Here is a 20,521-nt window from a genome sequence, read left to right on the forward strand (position 1 = left end):
GAAAAAAATATGTATATACGTGTATATGTGTATATATATATGTGTGTGTATATATATATATATATATATATATATATAAAATATATCTGTATGAGTGTAATTTTAAAAATGTGCTTGTTTTTCAAAATGAAAATGTTAAATCATGATAAAACTTCAAGAATTCTTGCAAAGAACAAAAAAGAAATGAAATGCCCAAAATAAATATTTGCAAGTGCCTACTAATCCAGTAAGTAGAAAAGATTCGCTGTGTATTTAATTGAATATGTGGGCCAAGAAAGTGTTGCCATAGCTTTCTTTTATCATCAAGAACATAAATAAGTATGCTTTAAAATGATTCCTGTTCTTTACCCCTTCCACCTCCAATGAGGTAAAGAATTTAAAATTGCAAAGGAAAAAAAATAGAGCTAAATGTGCTATCTTCACACACGTAGTTTTGAAATAGAAAATACTCAGAAACATGCCGGCACATACATAGCAGAATTCATAATAAAGTTGTGAGAAACCTTCTCATCTAGGGAGATATTTCCTAGAAGATAGCAATTGCTCCTGAAATTGCTCCCTGATGCCTTCCTTCAAAGACTTTAGGAATCTGTAAGTAGTGAATGTGTGTGCACATGTGTGCATGTTCACCAAGAAAGAAAAAGTGAAAGAGAAATTTGTTGAAAAAAGTTGCTTCTAAGGAGTTAGGTCTACATTCTTTTTTGTTTACTTTATGAACGTGATTGGTTTTCATCTTCAAAGTATGTGACTTTTGAAGTATCTGTTTTTGGGGTCGACTCCTTTCCAGCTGCGTCCCAGAGTATGCCTGTCATTAGCTCAGTTGCTCAGTCACTGTCTCCATTTATAGTTGGGTTTGTAAAGTGTTTAAAATAGGAACTCTGGGTTTCTGCTGATCTTGAGTCATCAAAGTAAAGCAAAGCTTTATTCCTTCTTATATTCAGTTCCATCCATGTGGACATTTTTTTTTTTACATTTATCAAGTTTAATTTTTATTTATCAGGAACTTTTAACAAATTATAATAAAATGATAGATTTGTTAATTGCTTAGTAGAGGGTGTAACACAATAAACTATTTTAAGCTGTAATTATTATAGTTAACAATAATAATAACAATTATTATTATCATCATCTTTCAAAAATACTCCATCAGTGATTTTGCACAATTCTGTACACCTAAACACTGATAAACACTTAAGCACTTTTAAAACAATGCTTTTATCAAAATTTCATAGCACAGTAGCATCATTTTTTTAAAGCCTTGATTGAACTCTTTATTTGATAAATTATCTCTGTTTCATTAGTTGTTTTTTCAGGTTTTTTTTTTTTCCTTTGAAACAAATTCCTCTGCCTTCTCATTTTGCTTAACTTTCTCTGTCTCAATGAAATTTGATGAAACAGTTACCCATCCCAGTCTTGAAGACGTGTCCTTGTGTGGGAGCATCCCTATACAGTCTGCCCAGTGGCTTTGGTGGGAGAACTGTATCTGAAGTGAGCACAAGTTACATCTTTCCCCAGGGTGTGCTGGCAGCTATCACCTTGGTAGGAGGTGGGGCTGGAGATGGAGGGGCTAGGGCCAGAGCCAGGTGTGAGCCAGGGCTTCTTTTCTGTTCAGTGGCCAGTACCACGCTAATGGGGGGAAGAGTCAGTCCAATGTGGACATTTTTTAAGACTGACATGGTTGACTAGAAAAATCTAACCTTACTTTTTTTTTTTTTTAGGTTCAAACGGACTCTTCCATACTCTCTGCTACAGAATGTCAGGGTCTTACTGAGCATTTATTTAGGAATTTCTTCAGGATATATATTTTAACAAACCACTTAAAGTGGAAACTGCATCTTCTGTTGGGTACTCTTGGGACCACCTTCATACAGAAGGGAAAGGCTACTCCACCAAGACAAGAATACTCAATGATGCTTAAATTACAAAAGGAAATGGCAGGTTTGCTCCCTCAGAGGCTATCAAAAAAGGAAAAAAGATTATTCAACAGCTTTCTGTAACTTAACAGAAAACTAAATCTAGAATTACAAAATCTCTAGGAAACTACAATTAAGACAAATCACAAATGACAGGAAAAGATAGCTGTCACAGTCAGATCCCAATGAAAATGAGAGCACACAGAAACTCGTCCCTCTCAAGGAGCTGATTTGTAAATGCATTGTGTACATAGGTCCCCTTGGGTATAGAGAAGCCATTAGGGACAAAGTGATAATCTGGGGCTAGCAGAGTCAGAACTGTCATCTCCCTAGGTTCAAGAGGACCAAGGGGGAGAGCAGTGATTTAAATAGGAGGAGAGAGTGTGGTAGAAGAGAGATCCTAGAAAGGACCAGTGACCCTCCTTGGCTGACAGCTGGGAACTTCACAATCAGGTTCCCAGAAGACATGTGGCTCAAGAGTTTACTGGTGTCTCTCAACAGGGGCACTGTTGTCATCTTGGGTTTGACAATGATGTCATTTTGCCTTTTAACCATTCAGTGAAAATAGAATCCCCTAATCACTGTGACAGTAAAAAACATTGCCACACATTTCTAAACTCTCCCTGGTCACTAGGTGATTTCCTCTCCAGTTGAGAACCGCTATACAGAGAATTCCCTGGCGGTCCACTGGTTAGAACTCCATGCTTCCACTGAAGGGGGCATAGGTTTGATCCCTTAGTTCCCGGATCCCTGGTCCGGGAACTCAGATCGGGCAAGCAGCACGGCACAGCCAAAAAAAAAAAAAAAAAAAAAAAAAGACAACTACTATATGTTAACCAAACATCCCTGAGATGTTTTGATCTTTATCTCTGGATCAACCTAGATCACCAGAAAGCTATTCCCAGAAAGCCATATGTCTAAATCAGTATACTTGTATGTTATGGTGGGGACAGGATAGCTGTACTATCTCCAGCCCCACATCCACACCCCAGGCAGGAAGGAGGAAAAGGGAAAAGTAGGAAGGGCTCGTGCTGTGTCAGGAGAGCTCTAGCTTTTCCAGAAATGCTTCGCATACATCCCATTGGCCAGAACTGGGTCACATGGCAACTCCTACCTGCAAAGTAATCTAGGGAAGAGTGGGCACATTGCTGCCCCAAACAAAACTGAATTTTTTTTGAGTAATGAAGAAGGGCAGTGGGTATGGGGAAGCAGTTAGCATCTGCCCCACATGTATGTATCTCTAATGGCTTGGTGTGGGCAAATGACACTAGAGTAATATAAAGTCTTGTGTCGTTTCTTCCTATACATACTAGAATTGACCTGGAAATTAATGAACAACCGAATTAGGGTGTGGTCATTCATTTCTTGTATCAACAAATCTAATCATAGTAAGCCAGAGCAAAATTAAGACATTCTGTCACTGGAATGTTTACAGATCCCTAATAGGCTAGTGCCTTAGGATGAATGTTTGAATCTTCAAACCTTCCCTAAGCCTTTACTTATCCCCAGCCTAACCAAGACCTCTCACAGTTCAGCAGAAAGTCTTTTAATCTTTGTGGCCTTAGGACATTTTTAGGGCATTCAGTAAGTATTTCCGAATTGAACAAATGAATGTGATAAAAAACAGAAAGATGTAAAGGGAGGAGGCTGCATTTGAGTTATCTTTGGTAAATCACTCTTTGACAGGAATCTTTGATCCTAAATTTAGTATTTCTTTGGTTGTACCAGCAGTATTTGTTTATTTCTCCCAACACCCCTCATTGCTTTTTTTTGTTCCCTCTGCTTAGTCCTTCAGCTCTCTTTCTCTAGTATTGCCTTTTAGCAGTATGGTGACCAAGTCTTCGGGTAGTTTGTTTGAGATCCCATTGTTCAATTTATCTGTTTTCTTTTGGTGCTGGTGCTTTTGATGTTTCTATTTGTATTAAAAAAAATCATTGCCAAATCCAATGTCATGAATCTTTTTCTTCTGTGTTTTTTTTAGGGAGTTTTATAGTTATAGCTCTTACATTTAGAGCTAGAATTTTGGGTTACTTTTTGTATATGGTGTAAAGTAAGGGTCCAACTTCATTCTTTTGCATATGGATGTCCAGTATTCCCAGCACCATTTGTTGAAAAGACTATCCTTTCCCCATCAAATGGTCTTGGCACCCATGTCAAATCAAACCATGTATGCAAGGATGTATTTCTGGGCTCTCAATTCTATTCCATTGGTCTATGTCTGTCTTTATGCCAATGGAACACTGATTATTATAGCTTTGTAATAAATTTTGAAGTTGCGTAGTGTGAGAGCTCCAATCTTCTTTTTCAAGATTGTTTTGGTTATTCAGAGTCTCTTGAGATTGCATATGGATTTTTCTATTTTTGCACAAAAGTTCCATTGGGATTTTGACAGGGATTGCATTAAATCTGTACATTGCTCTGGGTAGTATTAACGTTTTTACAATATCAAGTCTTCCAATCCATGAACATGATATGTCTTTCCATTTAGTTGTATCTTCTTTAATTTATCAGCAACATTTTGTACTTTTCAGTGTATAAGACTTTCACCTCTTTGGTTAAGTTTATTCCTAAGTTTTTTCTTTCTTTTTCATGTTATTATAAGTGGAATTGGTACACAGAAGCGCAACTGATTTTTGTGTTGTCTGTGAACTCTTAGAAGGCAGGAACCATGCCTTGTTTATGTTTTGCCGAGTTAATACAAAAGTAATAATGGCATTTATTAATATTTGTCGGTTTATGTATTTTTATTTTTCATTAGCAATAATCTTTGTCTTTTTTTTTTTCCTTTTCTCTTTTCTGCTTTAGGGCTCTACTAGCTCAACAACAGCTTCTCCTCCAGTCTCCACCCCTGTCACAGGACATAAGAGAATGGTCATACCAAACCAGCCCCCTCTGACGGCAACGAAAAAGTCTACATTGAAGCCACAGCCCGTACCCCAGGCTGGACCCATCCCCGTGGCTCCAATTGGAACGCTAAAACCCCAGCCTCAGCCTGTCCCAGCCTCCTACACTACGGCATCTACCCCTTCAAGGCCTACCTTCAATGTGCAGGTGAAGTCAGCCCAGCCCAGCTCTCATTACATGGCTGCCCCTTCACCAGGACAATTTTATGGCTCAGGGCCAGGGGCCCAGGGCTATAACACTCAACCAGTTCCTATCTCTGGGCAGGGTCCACCTCCTTCTACACGGGGAGGCATGGATTATGCGTATATTCCACCACCAGGACTTCAGCCTGAGCCTGGGTATGGGTATGCCCCCAACCAAGGACGCTATTATGAACCCTATTGTGCAGCGGGGCCTGGCTATGGGGGCAAACATGACTCTGATCCTGCCTATGGTCAACAAGGTCACCCAAATACCTGGAAGCGGGAACAAGGGTATACTCCTTCTGGCACCGGGAACCAGAACCCTGCTGGGATGTATCCAGTTGCTGGTCCCAAGAAGACCTATATCACAGATCCTGTTTCAGCCCCCTGTGCACCACCACTGCAACCAAAGGTAGGGAACTCATTAATATAGTGATGGGAATAAGGGGGTACCTGTCTTGGTCTGCCTTCCCCAGAAAGCAGAGCCTAAGGCAGAAGTATATGTGCTACTTTTATTTCATTAGAAAGTACAATCTGAAGGAAGTGCATGAGCGAAGCAGGAAAATGGGGAGATCCTATTTGGGGATATGGGGGCATGTTACCAATATGGCTTCCATTTAGTATCAAGTACAACTAATTTTTCAATCTTGAAGGACCATCTTCCAAAAGACCATATGAACCATAGCAGCTCAGGACAATCTGTTTGGGGAGAGGAAGGGAAAATAATTTATCTTCCAGCTCCTTTCCTGTTGGTCAGAGCTTCCTTCTGTGGGTCATAGACTTCCTCACACTTAGATGTTGCATTTACTTGGTCACTAAATAGATCTGAAGTATCTGATGCCTCAGCAGGGACAGGGAATTCCCACATGTGGAGGTGAGAGGTGCTCAGGGCAACATGAGATGAGCTGATGACAGTCTGGGCTCATGTGAAGGCGGTCAGAACCCAAGCAAAGTTGGTACCATACTGACTGCTGGGGACGAACAAGTGGACAAGGGCGCAGGAGACAGGTGAGGCTAAGGAGATCTAAGGTAATGCAGATATCTTGTCTAGTTTTCTTTGGGAAGGGGCTGTAGGAGAATGGCAGTTGTTTATTACCCCTTGTTTATCTACATTAATGATCCTCCAAGAAGAATATTACTCTCCAACCATTAACCCTATTAGGCAACTTAAAAAAATTCTTTATGACAATTATCTTTTTTGCTGTTTGATTTAATTTCAAGCATGTATGTGTTTTAAGTCAACATGTTCAATTACTTCCTGTGAATAGGTAAGATATAATACTATACACACCTACTCACCTACAACTTGGATTTTTCATGTGTCCTAGAACCAATATGATGATGTTTCCTCCCACCGTGAAAAGAGGAACCAAGGAGAGTTACTTGGAAGGAGATAGATGGAGAAACCAATCTAGTTTCCAGCCATTGTGTTAGAACCGAGCACTCCCTTCCCCATAGTAAGAACTGTAAGAAATCAGAAATTGGATAGCCCTTTATTACCAAGAAGTTCAGTGATAAATTGGGAGGATGTACTGGGTGGAAGTTTGGACTATATGTTTTTTTTTTTTTTTAATCCTTTACACAGTTGAGTTTGTCAATTTCCAGGCATATCCATTCACATTTTCAACATTATAACAGGATTTAGTGAGGTACTTACTCTCTGGGTAGGGAGTTTACTAAATCACTATTCTCACATGAAAGCATCTGCTCTGTTAATGATGCAGATGGATTTTAGGTTCCTTAGAGGAAAGAGCCCTTCCCAGCAAGTGGGGCCTGTGGGTAGCTGGAGGCATCCATCAACCTTATGATTGCCCATTACATGAAAGTGGACCAAGCCATGATCATCTTCCAACATAAAGATTTCAAGTGAAAATGTTAGGTGTTTTTGAAACATTACTCTTGGAAGGACTTTCTTTCCAAAAATCTCTTTATGAAAAGAAATGTTATTAAGGTTTTTTTTGTTTTGTTTTGTTTTGTTTTTAAAATAAATATTGCCCAAAATAGCCAAGCTGGACAACCTCGCCCTTTGTTAACATTGCAGTATATTTGCATTCATCTGTCCTGACCCCAGAGCAACTGGTTCAGAAGAAAATGGGGTTATTCAACTTTACCTCACTTTGGTACAATTGCAACAAATTCCCCTACAGAAGATTAAAAATTTAGGTTGGGACAATGGCCATCAACATTTAAGTTCCAATAGGTATGCAGTTTTGCCCTGTCCAAAGCAGCCTGACTGCAATAGGATGGCTGAGTGATATTCCTGAGGGCAGGAGATGGGCCCTGAGTTATTTAAGGATCCTATTACCCCACCTGGGGAAACAGACATGAGACAGAGCAGAAGTATGTCTAGGTGGAGAGAACGATCTGGTGAAGTACAAAGCCAATCTCTGAGTTTCCTGATTTCCCATCATGTCACTGGGCCCTCTGGAGCCAATCCAGTAGTGTAAACAAAAGGATCAGCACCCGCTGCAAGACCTGGTTCTAAGATGTTAGGTCCAGAAACATCACTAGTACTTGGTCTGTCTTCATCAACTTACTTGGGCTAACAGAATGAACTTTTACTAACCACTCTCCAGAAAGCATGAAACTTGATTTTCCTTCTTATTGGAGTAAAAGAATTATTCAGGATGATCTATTACCTTGTTAAGGATTCTGGACATCAGTGGATTTCATGTCATTTAAAAAAATATGAAATATTTGTTTTTCAACAGTGTCGTGTTTTAACGTTATATTGTGCATTTAAAAAATGAAAATCAAATCATGTACTTTTTGCTGTGATTATTAAGGAGAGTGGTTAGAGACTGATATTTAGCCACCTGTCTTTGTTTTGGGAAAGGGGAAGGAGGCTGATGAAGCTACAGATATCTGTCGTCTGTGTGTGTTGTGGGAGCATTGGTGGATGAAGAGGTGGGCTCTTTCTCAGTTGGTCTTTGAGCAGAACACTACTGTATTCAACTGCACCTGTGCACAGAGCACCTTATTGTCTCAAATATTAACTTTGCTTGGCTTAGCGATGTGACTCCTGGCTTGAGAAGTGAGCTCCTAATTCTAATCCCAGTTCCTCCCTTGATATTCTTCTTTGAGCTTGAGGAAAGCCTCTAGACCTCTTTATGTCATGCTCCCAGCCTCAGTAAAGTGGAATGTCATCTTCACTAATTAATTAATGATTGCAAAAGGCTTGGAAATCTCCAAGGGCTGAATAATTGTCAAGTGAGGACTATTCAGCTTTTTCACTGGCTTTCATTTATTTCCAATTTTTTAGGCACTGATGGAAAGCATACCTCGGTGCCTTAAAACAATTACCTTTTGTTACATTGAGAAGTTCTTAGGAGTTTGGCATTTAACCCATTAAGGAAAAAGTTTTCAAACAATGAAAGAAATAAATCTCCTTGAGGTTTGAGATAAGCTGCTTTAATTTTTCCACACCATGGTGTGATATAGAAGAAGAAGTAGAAGAAGGGAAGGAGAATGTAGGAAAGAAAAAGAAAAAAGAAAGGAGGAAAAGAATGAAGAAAGGAAGGAGACCAAATCAGAACCTACAAGCCTTGGGGGATCATGATTATATTTGTGTTTCCATAATGCGCTGAGCACTGAATTTGCATGCTACAGTAGACCATAATGTGTTTCCTGGACCATGTGAGCTGAATTCCTTGAAAAATATTGTTATAAGCAAGTCTTTATAAGAGAGAAATGTTCTCTTCTCACTGGAAATCCTCTTAAGGACACAGTGGAATCTTTTCTCTTTGCCATTTTATAAAAGCTGATATCTGCTGGTTGTTGTGTTGTTCACAGAACTTTTGTCCTGTGTGTTATCTTCACATTCCCGTGAGGTAGGATGTGTATTTTCTCCAATACTCAGGTAAGGTGAGTCAGCTTGAAAGCCCCAGAGCCAGGACCTAGAGGCAGTCATCACTTTCAGGTCCACAGTGGCAGGTAGCTTTAGCTTCCTCTTCCTTGTCATAAACTTAATCTATGGCAGCCTCAGCTCTTGCAGAGACAGGTATTTCCTCTGCAATATGTTAAGAGTGCTGGTGCTGTGCATCTCTGGAAAGCTGTGGAGACCCAACTAATGGGGGGGTTAAGTTATATTCTAAAACTATCTATTAAAATTTCCTTGGAAAAATCCTTCAGGACAGTGAGAACTTGGAGATCAACCAATCACCTTTCAATAAATCCAACACCAAATTTATCTTATCCAGAGTCAGAACAGATTACTACTGTTCATTTAGTGTTTGAATCTGGGGATATTTAATGCGTCAGAGAGAAGAGTGAAGGTAGTTAACCACCAGGGTCAGTGTTGATGGATCCCCAAGTCCTGGGAATTGTTGAGATTAAGAAAATATTTGAGAATGTTGATATAGTAGCATTTCAGATATTCAAGTAATATCAAAATATTTAAATTTCATTTCATTGTGGTCTTTTCCACAGTGAAATGGAGGTTGTATATATTGGGTGTTCTGCAAGAATTGGTGGCATTTGGGAGAAAACTATCTTTATGGTAAACCCTATGCTAAATATCTCTCAATTCCAGGATCAGAGAAACAAAAAAGAAGTGTTAGTTAGGGTGGGGAGAAGGATAGGTGTGGATATAGGCCTCCAGTCAGGTGCTAATAATACCTAGGTCTGTATAAAGCTGAGGATGGAAGAGATTGCTTGAGGAGGACAGTGACCGTAATATTAGTAATTCCCCTTTGCACAGGGTTTTTCAGTTTCCAAAATGCTTTGAGGACCTCACAAAAAACAGAAGTGATAAGCACAGGTAGAGGATTTTTGTCTCTCTTTTACTGATAGGGGTTCAAAAGCTCAATAATGAGAGTCACTCACCTAAGGTCGTATGTCAAATTCATGGGTGAGCCACGATTCCAAATCAGGTTTTCAGAAGGTTTGTCCTCATGCTTTCCACCTGGTAAACTATGGATGTTGGTTTGGTGTTTGGATGGGGGGAGTGCCACATCAGCATTGGCAGCCACTGGGCATGGCTCTGCTATGGCCCACATCACAGGCAGACATGTCAATAGGCTCAGGCAGTTGCGGTGCTGTGTCATGAGATCAACAGCTGCAGGGGAAGCACCGTTAAATCCCTGCTGGGCACCCAGGCTCAGCACCGTGGGGCTATGTTTCCTCTTTCCCATCACTGTGTACAAGTTATTCCAGTGTTTCTACGTTCACAGTATCTCAAATCTGTTTTCTTACTGAAACCCCCTTTGCTACTGTCCTGGTTCAGTGGTCCCCGTTTCTCACCTGAGCCATTGAAATGGCCCTTTATTGGGTGTCCCCACCTCTAGTCGCTCCACACCTGTTCATCCTACACATGCTATCAGATTAACCTTTCTACCCCACAGCTCTGCGCTCGTCACTAATTGCCTTTTCTCAGAAACCTTCAGGAGTCCCCACCCAGTTATGGAATGAATTGAAACCCCAGCCTAGATTTCCAGTTTTATCTCCCCCTTTAAGCATCCCAGCTTCCAGCTGAGAAATTACATTCCTAGTTATTTTTCATCTCTATAGCTTTCATCGTGGAGCTACTTCTTCCTCAAATGCCTTCCCAGACCTCCCCCCAAATAAATTAAATGTTTGCATATCCAACATGACCCATTAAAACCAAACTAGAGTGTTAATCTCTCTTGTGAAGCCTTCTCTTTCAAATATTAAGTTGTACATTATTTTACCCTCTCTTATGTAAATTTTCACACACTTACTGTACTAGAATCATTTATGTACCTGTCCTTCACCAGCCTATGCCCTAGCATATATTAGACTCTGAGATTTAGGGGATAGAGATGGTATCTGAGCACTGGGTCATCCAGAGTAACTAAGACAGTACATAATACATTCTTGTTTAATGAAGGTACTTGAAGAAACTTCCTACGTCCTAGTAAAATAAGGAGTAAGTCCTGCTTTAGAACTTAGCAGATTGTTGATCAAAATGCCAAAACCCAAACCTACACCACCAAATTAGCTTGGGTGACCTCAATAACACACACATTGTCACATGAGCAACTCAGTATCCAAAGTAGCTAGATAATTTCTCATGTTCACAATTGTGCTAATGTTTTACATTCCTTCTGGGATACATGTGTGTATGTGTATGCTGTTATGTACACAGTCTTTTTTACTTTTTGCATTTGTCAAATGTCCATAGAATTTGTTGATTCAGATTCTTTAATTACCTTTTTGAGGTTCAATTTATATGCAGTAAAATGTGCCCATTTGAAATGCACAAGGCAGTGAATCTTTGGCAAATTTATGCACCTGGGTAACCACCATCAAAATCAAGATAGAGAACATTTCCACTACCCCACAGAGCTCCCTTGAGCCCTCTTGCAGTCAGCCCCCTTTACCCTCAGCCCCAGGCAAACTTTCTGCTTTCTAACACGGATTATTTTTACCCTTTCTAGAATTCCATATAAATAGGATCATATAGTATACACTCTCACATCTAGGTTCCTTCTACTCACTATAATTTTTTTGAGCTTCATTTGTGTATGTATCCATTACATGGATATACTACATTTTGTTTATCCATTCACTTGTTTGGGGGCATTTTTTTCCCATTTTTGATTATTAATAAAGCTGCTATGAACATTCATGTACAAGTCTTTATATGAACATAGTTTTCATTTTTCTTGGATAAATACCTAGCAGAGGAACTGCTAGGTTGTGTGGTAAATATTTAACTTCATAAGAGACTGCTGAATTGTTTTCCTAAATGTACCATTTTACAATCTCACCAGCAATATATGAGAGGCCCAATTGCTCCCTAATCCTGGCAGCACTTGGTATTGTCAACCTTCTTAATTTTAGCTATTTTCATGTTGTACAGATGTATCTGATTGTGGTTTATATTTACATTTTCCTTTTGATTAATAATGTGGAACACTTATTATTCACGCACTTATTAGCCATTTGTATGTCTTCGTTTGTGAAGTGTCATCAAATTTTTGGTTTATTTTTTAAATTGGATTGTTTCTTTTTTTTTTTGGAAGAGTACATTATGTATTCTGAGTAAGAGTCCTTAGATATATGCATTCCCAGTCGGTGACTTGACTTTTCATTTTCTTAATGTTGTTTTCTAAGAGCAGAAGTATTTACTTTTGATGGAGGTCAATTTATCACTTTTATCTTCTATAGTTTATGCTTTCTGTTTCCTTAGATATTTTTGCCTCCTCATGGTCATAAAGATTTTATTCTGTGCTTTCTTTTAGATGTTTTACAGGTAAATTCAAGGTTATAATTCACTTCGAGTTAATCTTTGTGTATTATGTGAGATAAGGGTCAAAAGTCATTTACCCCCATTGAGATACACAGTTTTTCCAACATGATTTATTGAAAAGACTCTTTTCTTCCATTGAAATACCTTGACACCTTTGACAAAAATCAATTGACCACAGATGTGTGGGTCCATCTGGACTCTATTCTTTTCCATTTATTTGTATATCTATCCTCAAGCCAGTGCCACACTATCTTGATCTCTGACTTTTATACAAGATTTTGAAATCTGACAATATAAGCTTTCCATCTTTCTTCTCTTTCAAAAGTGCTTTGATTATTCTAAGTCTTTACCATTTCCTTATACATTTTAGCATCAGCTTGTCAACTTCCACAAAACAGCTTGCTGTGATTTCAGTTGAGATTTTGTTGAATCTATAATTTGAAAAGAGCTGATATCGTAACAATATTGAGTCTTCCAACCCATGAACATGGTATATCTCTCATTCTATTTATGCTTTTAATTAATTTCTCTCAACAATGTATTGTAGTTTTACCTGTATTTTGTTAAATTATTTCATATTCTGGGTGCTATTATAAATGGTATTTTTTAAAAATTCTTAATTTGCAGTCATTTTGTAGTGTATACAAATACCATTGATTTTTTTAATATTGACCTTGCATCTTATGACCTCTTTAACAGTTTTACTAGCTTCTTAAGACTCCTTAGGCTTTTCTACCTGATCATTTCATCTGCAAATAAATTCTTGATTCAACTGTTTATTTCCTTTATGGATAAGAGTCTATCCATCAACTTTCTATGTTTGGAAGATTTGCTTCTTGATTGAAGAAGAGACAGTTTCCTACAAATTTGAAGGACGGAAATTGGAAAAAAAAAATTTTTTTACTCTCCGTTCCTCTAGACTGGCCTGTTGAAACTGTCAGACATAGAAGTTATCTTCAGAATCAGTAGGTTATAATCCCTTAAAATTACAAATGAGAAACTGAGGCCTGAAGAGTTACAGTGACCTGAAGAGTTAGTTATACAACTCGTAAGTGGCACATTTGAGTAGAAAACGTAACACTTTTTTCTAAATCACAATTTCTCTCTACATTGGTTCAAGACCAATGAGATCAGAAGTATAAAGGACCTTTAAAAGGTATAATAACTATTGTTAAAAGGAGCTGATCTCCTGGCCTTAGACCTCCACACTAATTCTGTAAGGCCTCTTAATAATAGAAAATGGAGGCCATTCTGGTGTTCCTTGTTCAGGCACACAGTTGTTCCAGTGAGATGACTGGTTCTTAGGGTCTTTATGATTTTGACTCAGTCTGTCATCTCTCCTTCCCCTGATTTTATTTTTTTAATTTATTTATTTTATTAGAGTTTTTTTTAAATAAATTTATTTATTTTATTTTATTTATTTTATTTAGGTGAGCAAGGGCTACTCTTCGTTGCGGTGCACAGGCTTCTCACTGCAGTGGCTTCTCTTGTTGTGGAGTATGGACTCTAGGCACGTGGGCTTCAGTAGTTGTGGCACACAGGCTCAGTACTTGTGGCACACAGGCTCACTACTTGTGGCACACGGGCTTAGTTGCTCCATGGCATGTGGGATCTTCCCAGACCAGGGCTCAAATTCATGTCCCCTGCATTGGCAGACAGATTCTTAACCACTGTGCCACCAGGGAAGCCCCTTCCCCTGATTTTAAAAATTACCGTGAGGATGGATGTCCTAGTACACTAAGACATGTCTGTGAATATTATTTATTCATTTTACTTGTGTAATGTTTTTCATAGATTTAGATGTTTGAAAGTATCCCAGGTCCCTAATCTCTTTGGAAAATTAAATAGTTTTAACAAACGACTCTAGCAATATGTAATTTTTTTGTGTTTAAGAGCAAGAGAATGCACTTCATTTTGCAAGTGGACCCAGTGATATGTCCCTCTAGAAATCTCCTTTCCTTCTTGGCCAGCTGCAAACAACCACGCTGTCCTATTTCAGAGGAGAAACTATAGTTGTTCTCCTCCCCAGCAAACAAAGACACTCAACCACTATCAATGTATAATAATTAGTGGTGAATATAAAACCTTTGACAGATGTTACACACAGAATATTGGGAAGTATCCCAGAGTGAAAGTCAAATAGTTGACTTTCCAAAATTGCCATTGTCCCAGAAATATTTACTTGTTATGTTAGGTCTTAGATTTTCTGGAATATGGAAATCCCAACTTTTGGATATACTCTTAGCAAATGATACAGTGTTTGTTCTATTTCATCCTTAGAATTCAGTGACTATTCTTCAGAAAAATACAATATGGTTTATTTCAGAAGTTTACTTAACTATAACATCTTAGTTTATGTAACAATAACATGTAGCATTTTTGTAACCCCTTACAAAATTTACCAAATACTTTCATATGTGGGGAAAACTCTGTAATATGTCCAGGGGCAGCGTGCCTAGTATCATACCAATACCCAATGTCAGAGGAAGGATAAGCTCTTAGGTCTTCTGACTGCCAACCCAATATGTTCTTTCCACTCTGTGACACTTGCCTTCATTCGTAGCTGTCTGTATTTACATGTGTTAGCTCACTGTACAGTTATCCAAACATCAAATATTCATTGGGCCAAACACTTTAGGGGTTAAAAGCTTAGAGTTGTACTTCTGGGACATAACACACTTAACATTTGAAACCCACGATTCAGTCAACATTATATCAGGAGTCCAGGAGTTGAAGCTATATACTAAATATAAGTTCCAGATAACAGGCCCCCTTTTATTCTGTCTTTATAAGTACTTGGTATATTTGTTGCTCAAACATAGACACCTTGTATATTTTTTATGTACCTTTAGGTATTGTTGTGAAAAGGGATAAGAGAGTAGCAGTGTGCTTTGTATTCTTTATAGATTTGTTAGCTAAGTGTATTTTTCACTGTGCATACTTGCAATCTTTAACATGAATTTAGATAGACTTACTATAAAGATGATACTTATAATCTTTACCAGATGAAACCCCATTTTTTTTTAATAGCCCATAATTTTATTTTTTTAAATTTATTTTTAGTTTTTTTTTGCGGTACGCGGGCCTATCACTGTTGTGGCCTCTCCCGTTGCGGAGCACAGGCTCTGGACGCGCAGGCTCAGCGGCCATGGCTCATGGGCCCAGCCACTCCGCAGCATGTGGGATCCTCCCGGACCGGGACACAAACCCGTGTCCCCTGCATCAGCAGGCGGACTCTCAACCACTGCGCCACCAGGGAAGCCAGAAACCTCATTTTTAATCCTGCTTTTCATCCCATCCAAAGGATGCAGAGTATTAAGCAGGCTCTCTATGAGACAGCTGAGGCTGATAATCACTGCAGGGGTGGGGAAATTGCTAGTGCCCAGCAGAGAACCAGAGAAGAGTTAAGCAAGGCAGGTGGGGAACATGGACCAAGGCCCTGCCAACTGCAATCCATGGGCCAATCTCACCTGTCCCCTGGTTTGGTAAATAATGTGTTATTTGAAATTCAGCCATGCTCACTTGCTTAAATATTATCTGTGGCTGCTTTCACACTACAACAGTAAAATTGAGAAGGTGCATCAGAAGCTGTATGATCTTCCAAGCCCAAAACATTTACTGTATGTCCCTTCACAGAAGAAGTTTATCAACCCCTTACTGAAAATATGGAAATGACTTTGCAAAATTTAGGTTCTCATTAAAATTGCTTGAATATTTTTCAGCTATATTTTTCTTAGCCAGTATATACTACATCTTGAGCCGGAGGTTATTGGTGGGAATCTGGGGGCAGGGAAGAATTAAATATCAAAACTCCAAATTAACCTGCTACTTACAGAATAGATTCTGCATCCCTCCTGTTTTCCCAGCCTGGTCAACTACTCTTTAGCCTTCAAGAGCTATCTCTAATATTAAGTGCTTGGAGAAGCTTGACCATTCACCCAGTCCCCACATATTATTAGTTTGTCTTTCTTCTGAATTCTTCTCACAGCACTTTTTAAAATTCCTTTACTACAGCATGCATCTTATTGGATATTTTAAATAGGTAATAACTTTATTGAGATATAATTCATACACAATAGAATTTACTCATTTTAAATGTACAATTCAATCATTATTATTGTTATTATTATTTCAGTGTATTCATGGAGTTGTGCAACCATCATCAGTTTTCTCATCCGAGGAAAAAGCTCCATACCCATTAACAGTCACTCGTTTCCCTCAAACCTTCCAGCCCTTGGTAACCACTAATCTACTTTCTGTATCTGTGGATTTTCCAAATCTGGACATTGGAATTACACAATATATGGTCTTTTACTGGATTCTTACCATAATATTTACAAGTTTCATCTGTGTTGTAGCTCATATTAGTACATCATTCTTTTTTATTGCTGAATAATATTCCAGTGTATGGACATTCTACACTATATTTATTTTTTCATCAGTTGATAGGTGCTTGAGTTTTTTCCACTTTGGCTATTATGAATGATGTTATCAATATTTGAGTACAAGCTTTTGTATGGACGTTGCTTTCAGTTCTCTTGGGTATATACCTAGCAGTGAACTTGCTGGATTATGTGGTAACTTTTTGTTTAACCTTTTGAAGAACTGTTGGACCGCTTTCCAAAGGAGCTATACCATCTTACATTTCCACCAGCAATGTATGAGCATTTCAGTTCCTCCACATCCCCACATCCCATTTGATTTTAATCATGTTATGTGTCTGCCTCCCCAGGTAGACATCTATGTTCTTCAAGGGTGTGAATCATGTCTAATTCAGTTGTGTTTCATGTACACCTAACATAGTATCTTGCATATGTCAGGCACTCATGAATGAAAGAATCAATCAAAGTGAAATGATGGACATGGACCCACATACAGTTCTTATTACTGAGGGTTCATTGTTTTTTTTTTTTAATAGCTGTGCTTTTATAGGTGTTTAATTTTTTTTTTATTCTACCTGTGTTCCTGGTCTCTTCTGGTCTTTAGCTCCTAACTTGTATTACCAGTAGATTAATCGTCTTTCAGATGGAGTCTATTTTAGTCCTTGTTAATTTCCCAGCCTACATTATTGTAGTTTTTCCCTCCTTTGTTGTGGTCAGTTTAAATTGCTCTTGTGTCTGTCCCATACACCTCATGTTATGTGTAAACCTAAAGAAGCTTTTTTCATCCTTGAGGGAAATAGGACCTTCTGATCTCACCTTCTCCCACATGGCATTGTTGCTGTCTTCAGAAGTGATTCTGCTCTTCCAGGAGCTCAGGCCTGAAACCTGAAGTCATGCTTGATTCCTCTTTTCTCTCACATGGCAAAATGCGTTCATCTCCACCTTTAAAGTGTGTCTAAAACCCCACCATGTCTCAGCGCCTCCACTGCCTGCACCTGTCCAAGCCCCAGCACATCTTGCCTGGGTCATTTAACCCCCTCCTATTGCTCTGTTCTACTCACCTTTGTTCCACTTTGCCCTGTTCTCAACCCAGAGTGATCCTGTTTGTCACATTCGTTCACTGTCCTGCTCAAAACTCTCCAACAGCTTCCCATCTCAGCCAAGGGAGAAAAAAAAAAAGCCGGAACTGTGCTTACAAGGCCCCACTGTTTCCACCCATTAACAGGCTGACTTCATCTAGCTCCGCCCCCCCCCTTCCCTCTGCTCCAGCCACACTCCTGTTTCAGGGCCTTTGTTTTGCTGAGCCCTTTTCCCCTGGTATCCACGTGGCCTATTCTCTCACCTCCTGTGGGACCTCACTCAAAGGTTACTTTGCTGGAGAAGTCTTCCCTGACCACCCTAAACTCCCTCCACTGCCCCAAAAGTGTCCCTATCTACCTTCATTTTATTCCCCTGTAATGTTTTTTGTTTTTTTCTCTTTTTTTTTTTGTTACATTATGATTTCACTGCACATTCCTGCTCTTAGAGAACAGAGACCACGTATTTTTATCATTTGTACCAGGCACATAGATAAGTGCTTAAAAACATAACAATTTTAAAAGCTAGTGCAGGCCATGCAGTCCGTATATAGTGACTGTTTGCTCTGAGCTATCTGGAGCCTCCACAGTGTGCTTGGTTTGATTTCTTTTCTTTATTTTTTCTTATTAGTCATCCATTTTATACACATCAGTGTATACATGTCAATCCCGATCTCCCAATTTCCCCTGTAATGTTTATTTCCATCTAACATACTGTGTATCTTAATCATTTGTTTTTTTGTGTCTCTCCCTCTAGAATGTATCCCGAGAGCAGAGTTTTGTTTGTTTGTTTTTCTGTTTAGTTAACTGCTATATAGAGAACACCGTCTGACAAGTAGCAAGTCCTCAGAAAAAAATGAATGAACAAATGCTGGGCACAGGATCATTCCCTCCGTTATTTTTTTATCCAGATAAGTCTGCAGTGATGTGACAGTGACTTTCATTATATGAAAAGGGTGCAAAGCCCTGAGGTCTTCCAATATATGCCACCCATTTATGTGTGATTTCCCCAAACTGCGTGTTCCCCATCCCACCCGCCTTCTACTACCTGAGCTCCCCAGCCCTCCCTTTGACACCATGGTAATGTTGACATGGTAGATAGACCCTGGTATTTGACATCAAATCTGAGGTTGGAGTCCAAACTACAAAGAAAGTCCTGCGTGATGACAGATGGGCAAGTACTCTTTGATTATAAAATACCGCAGCTATTTGAAAGGTTATTATTATAATTTGAAGGACTTAGGATAAAGGAGGGGAACCAAAAATCTTAAGTGATAGATGGGGCTGTTAAATATTTTAAAGCTATATCAGGTACTGTGCTAAGCACTTTCTGTGGATTAGCTCATGCAACCTTCTCAGTAACACTTTCAGGTAGACAGTGTTATTATTTTCACTTTGCAGATAAAAACTGAGTCTTGGAGAGATTAAGTAGTTTACTGAATCCAGAAACTCTTTCTTTTATAAATTTTCATGAATATAAACAAAGTTAAGAGTTAAAGCAAATTAGGTCAATTTTTTTGGAAGCCAACACGTGGCTTATTTGTACGTTCATTAAAAAATTATTCAATGTCTACTTTTGGTGCTGGGTTAGAGTCAGAGGGTAATATTTCATTCCTCTTCAAGGTTATATTCTAGTAGTGTTTTCAGAAGAGAGGCAGTAGACATAATTTTAGGCAGTGATACTTTCTGTGGATAAAATAAAAGATTTTAATAATGAGATAGAGAGTGGCTGGTTTAGATAGCCAACTCAGGAAAGTCGTTGAAGAAATGACCTTTGAGCCAAAACCTGAATAATGCACAGGGGCCAGCTGTTCTAAGATCTGGGTGAAGAATATTACAAACAGAGGACAGCAAGGATGAGTCTTCTCAGCTTGGCATTTACAGGAATAGAAAGAAAGCCAGGGAGGCTAGAACTTAGTTGTTGGAAGAGAATGAATAAAATGAGGTGATAAAGGTGAGCAGGGTCCAGATCTTATGGACTGTAGTAAGGAGTTTGTCCTTATTCTAAATGAAATGGAAATCCACTGGAGCGTTTTAGCAAGGGACTGATAGGGCCTGGTTTTGTTTTAAGATAATCCCAGCCACTGTGTAAGATCAAAGTGGTTGTAGGAAGATTTGTTAGGTTCTGATGCTTCTGTGGTTTCCCTTAAAACTATTGAAAAAATGGGCTTATGAACTTTCTTATTTGCAAATAGAAAAGCTTTTATATTAAGAAACTGCAAAGGTATGGGCCACTTTATGAGTACAGAGTTTATATCTGCAGACTCCTATAGTTCTGTACTTAAACAGACTCACAGTCTCTGGCTCTAGGGACAGTGGAGGAGGGTGGTTGTTGAATGAGAAGTGGAAATAGCAAATACACACCACTTGTTCTCTCACAAGTGGCAGGGCAAGTTTTCCCAAGATAGGTAGTAATGGAAGCCATGATGGTTCAAGACGTTTGGGAGACGAACTAGAGTTGACTGTTTTTCAAAATCTTCTGTTTTTAATTACTTCACCAAAAAAGATATAGTATGACACTACTATATATATATTTTTAAAATGGCACTTGAGCAGTTAAAAACGGAATACTCAGTTAAAGACAGCATGGACATGGGTGAGGGATGAGAGTTTTATCTACTTCTATTTCTATGACAGGCTCACTAGGATAACAGGGACCTTCTTCCTCATCCAGTCTCCACCCCTGGTGGCAGTATAACCAATAAAAGGCAGATGATGATGACATTGCGTTCTTCAAGACTTTCTGTTCACACCACATGTCATTCACCTTGACATGTGCTTCTCATCAGCTCGATATTTTGTCTCACCCTCCTCTTTCAAGTTCTTTTCAGCTTATCCCTTTGCCTTGAAA

General features: G+C 38.9%; 1 protein-coding gene across 7 annotated transcripts in view; it reads left to right on the forward strand.

Moving 5' to 3' along the window:
- Window positions 1-20,521, forward strand: part of LPP (LIM domain containing preferred translocation partner in lipoma) — a 688,691-nt gene that overhangs the window by 423,863 nt on the left and 244,307 nt on the right. For all 7 annotated transcript variants that reach the window (XM_060099284.1, XM_060099283.1, XM_060099282.1 and 4 more), the window contains one exon: window positions 4,719-5,411. In XM_060099284.1, the coding sequence (XP_059955267.1) occupies window positions 4,719-5,411 (693 nt within the window). The remainder of the gene's footprint in view (window positions 1-4,718; window positions 5,412-20,521) is intronic.

The sequence above is a fragment of the Mesoplodon densirostris genome, chromosome 5, assembly GCF_025265405.1.
Source record: "Mesoplodon densirostris isolate mMesDen1 chromosome 5, mMesDen1 primary haplotype, whole genome shotgun sequence".
In the NCBI taxonomy this organism is placed as follows: Eukaryota; Metazoa; Chordata; class Mammalia; order Artiodactyla; family Ziphiidae; genus Mesoplodon; species Mesoplodon densirostris.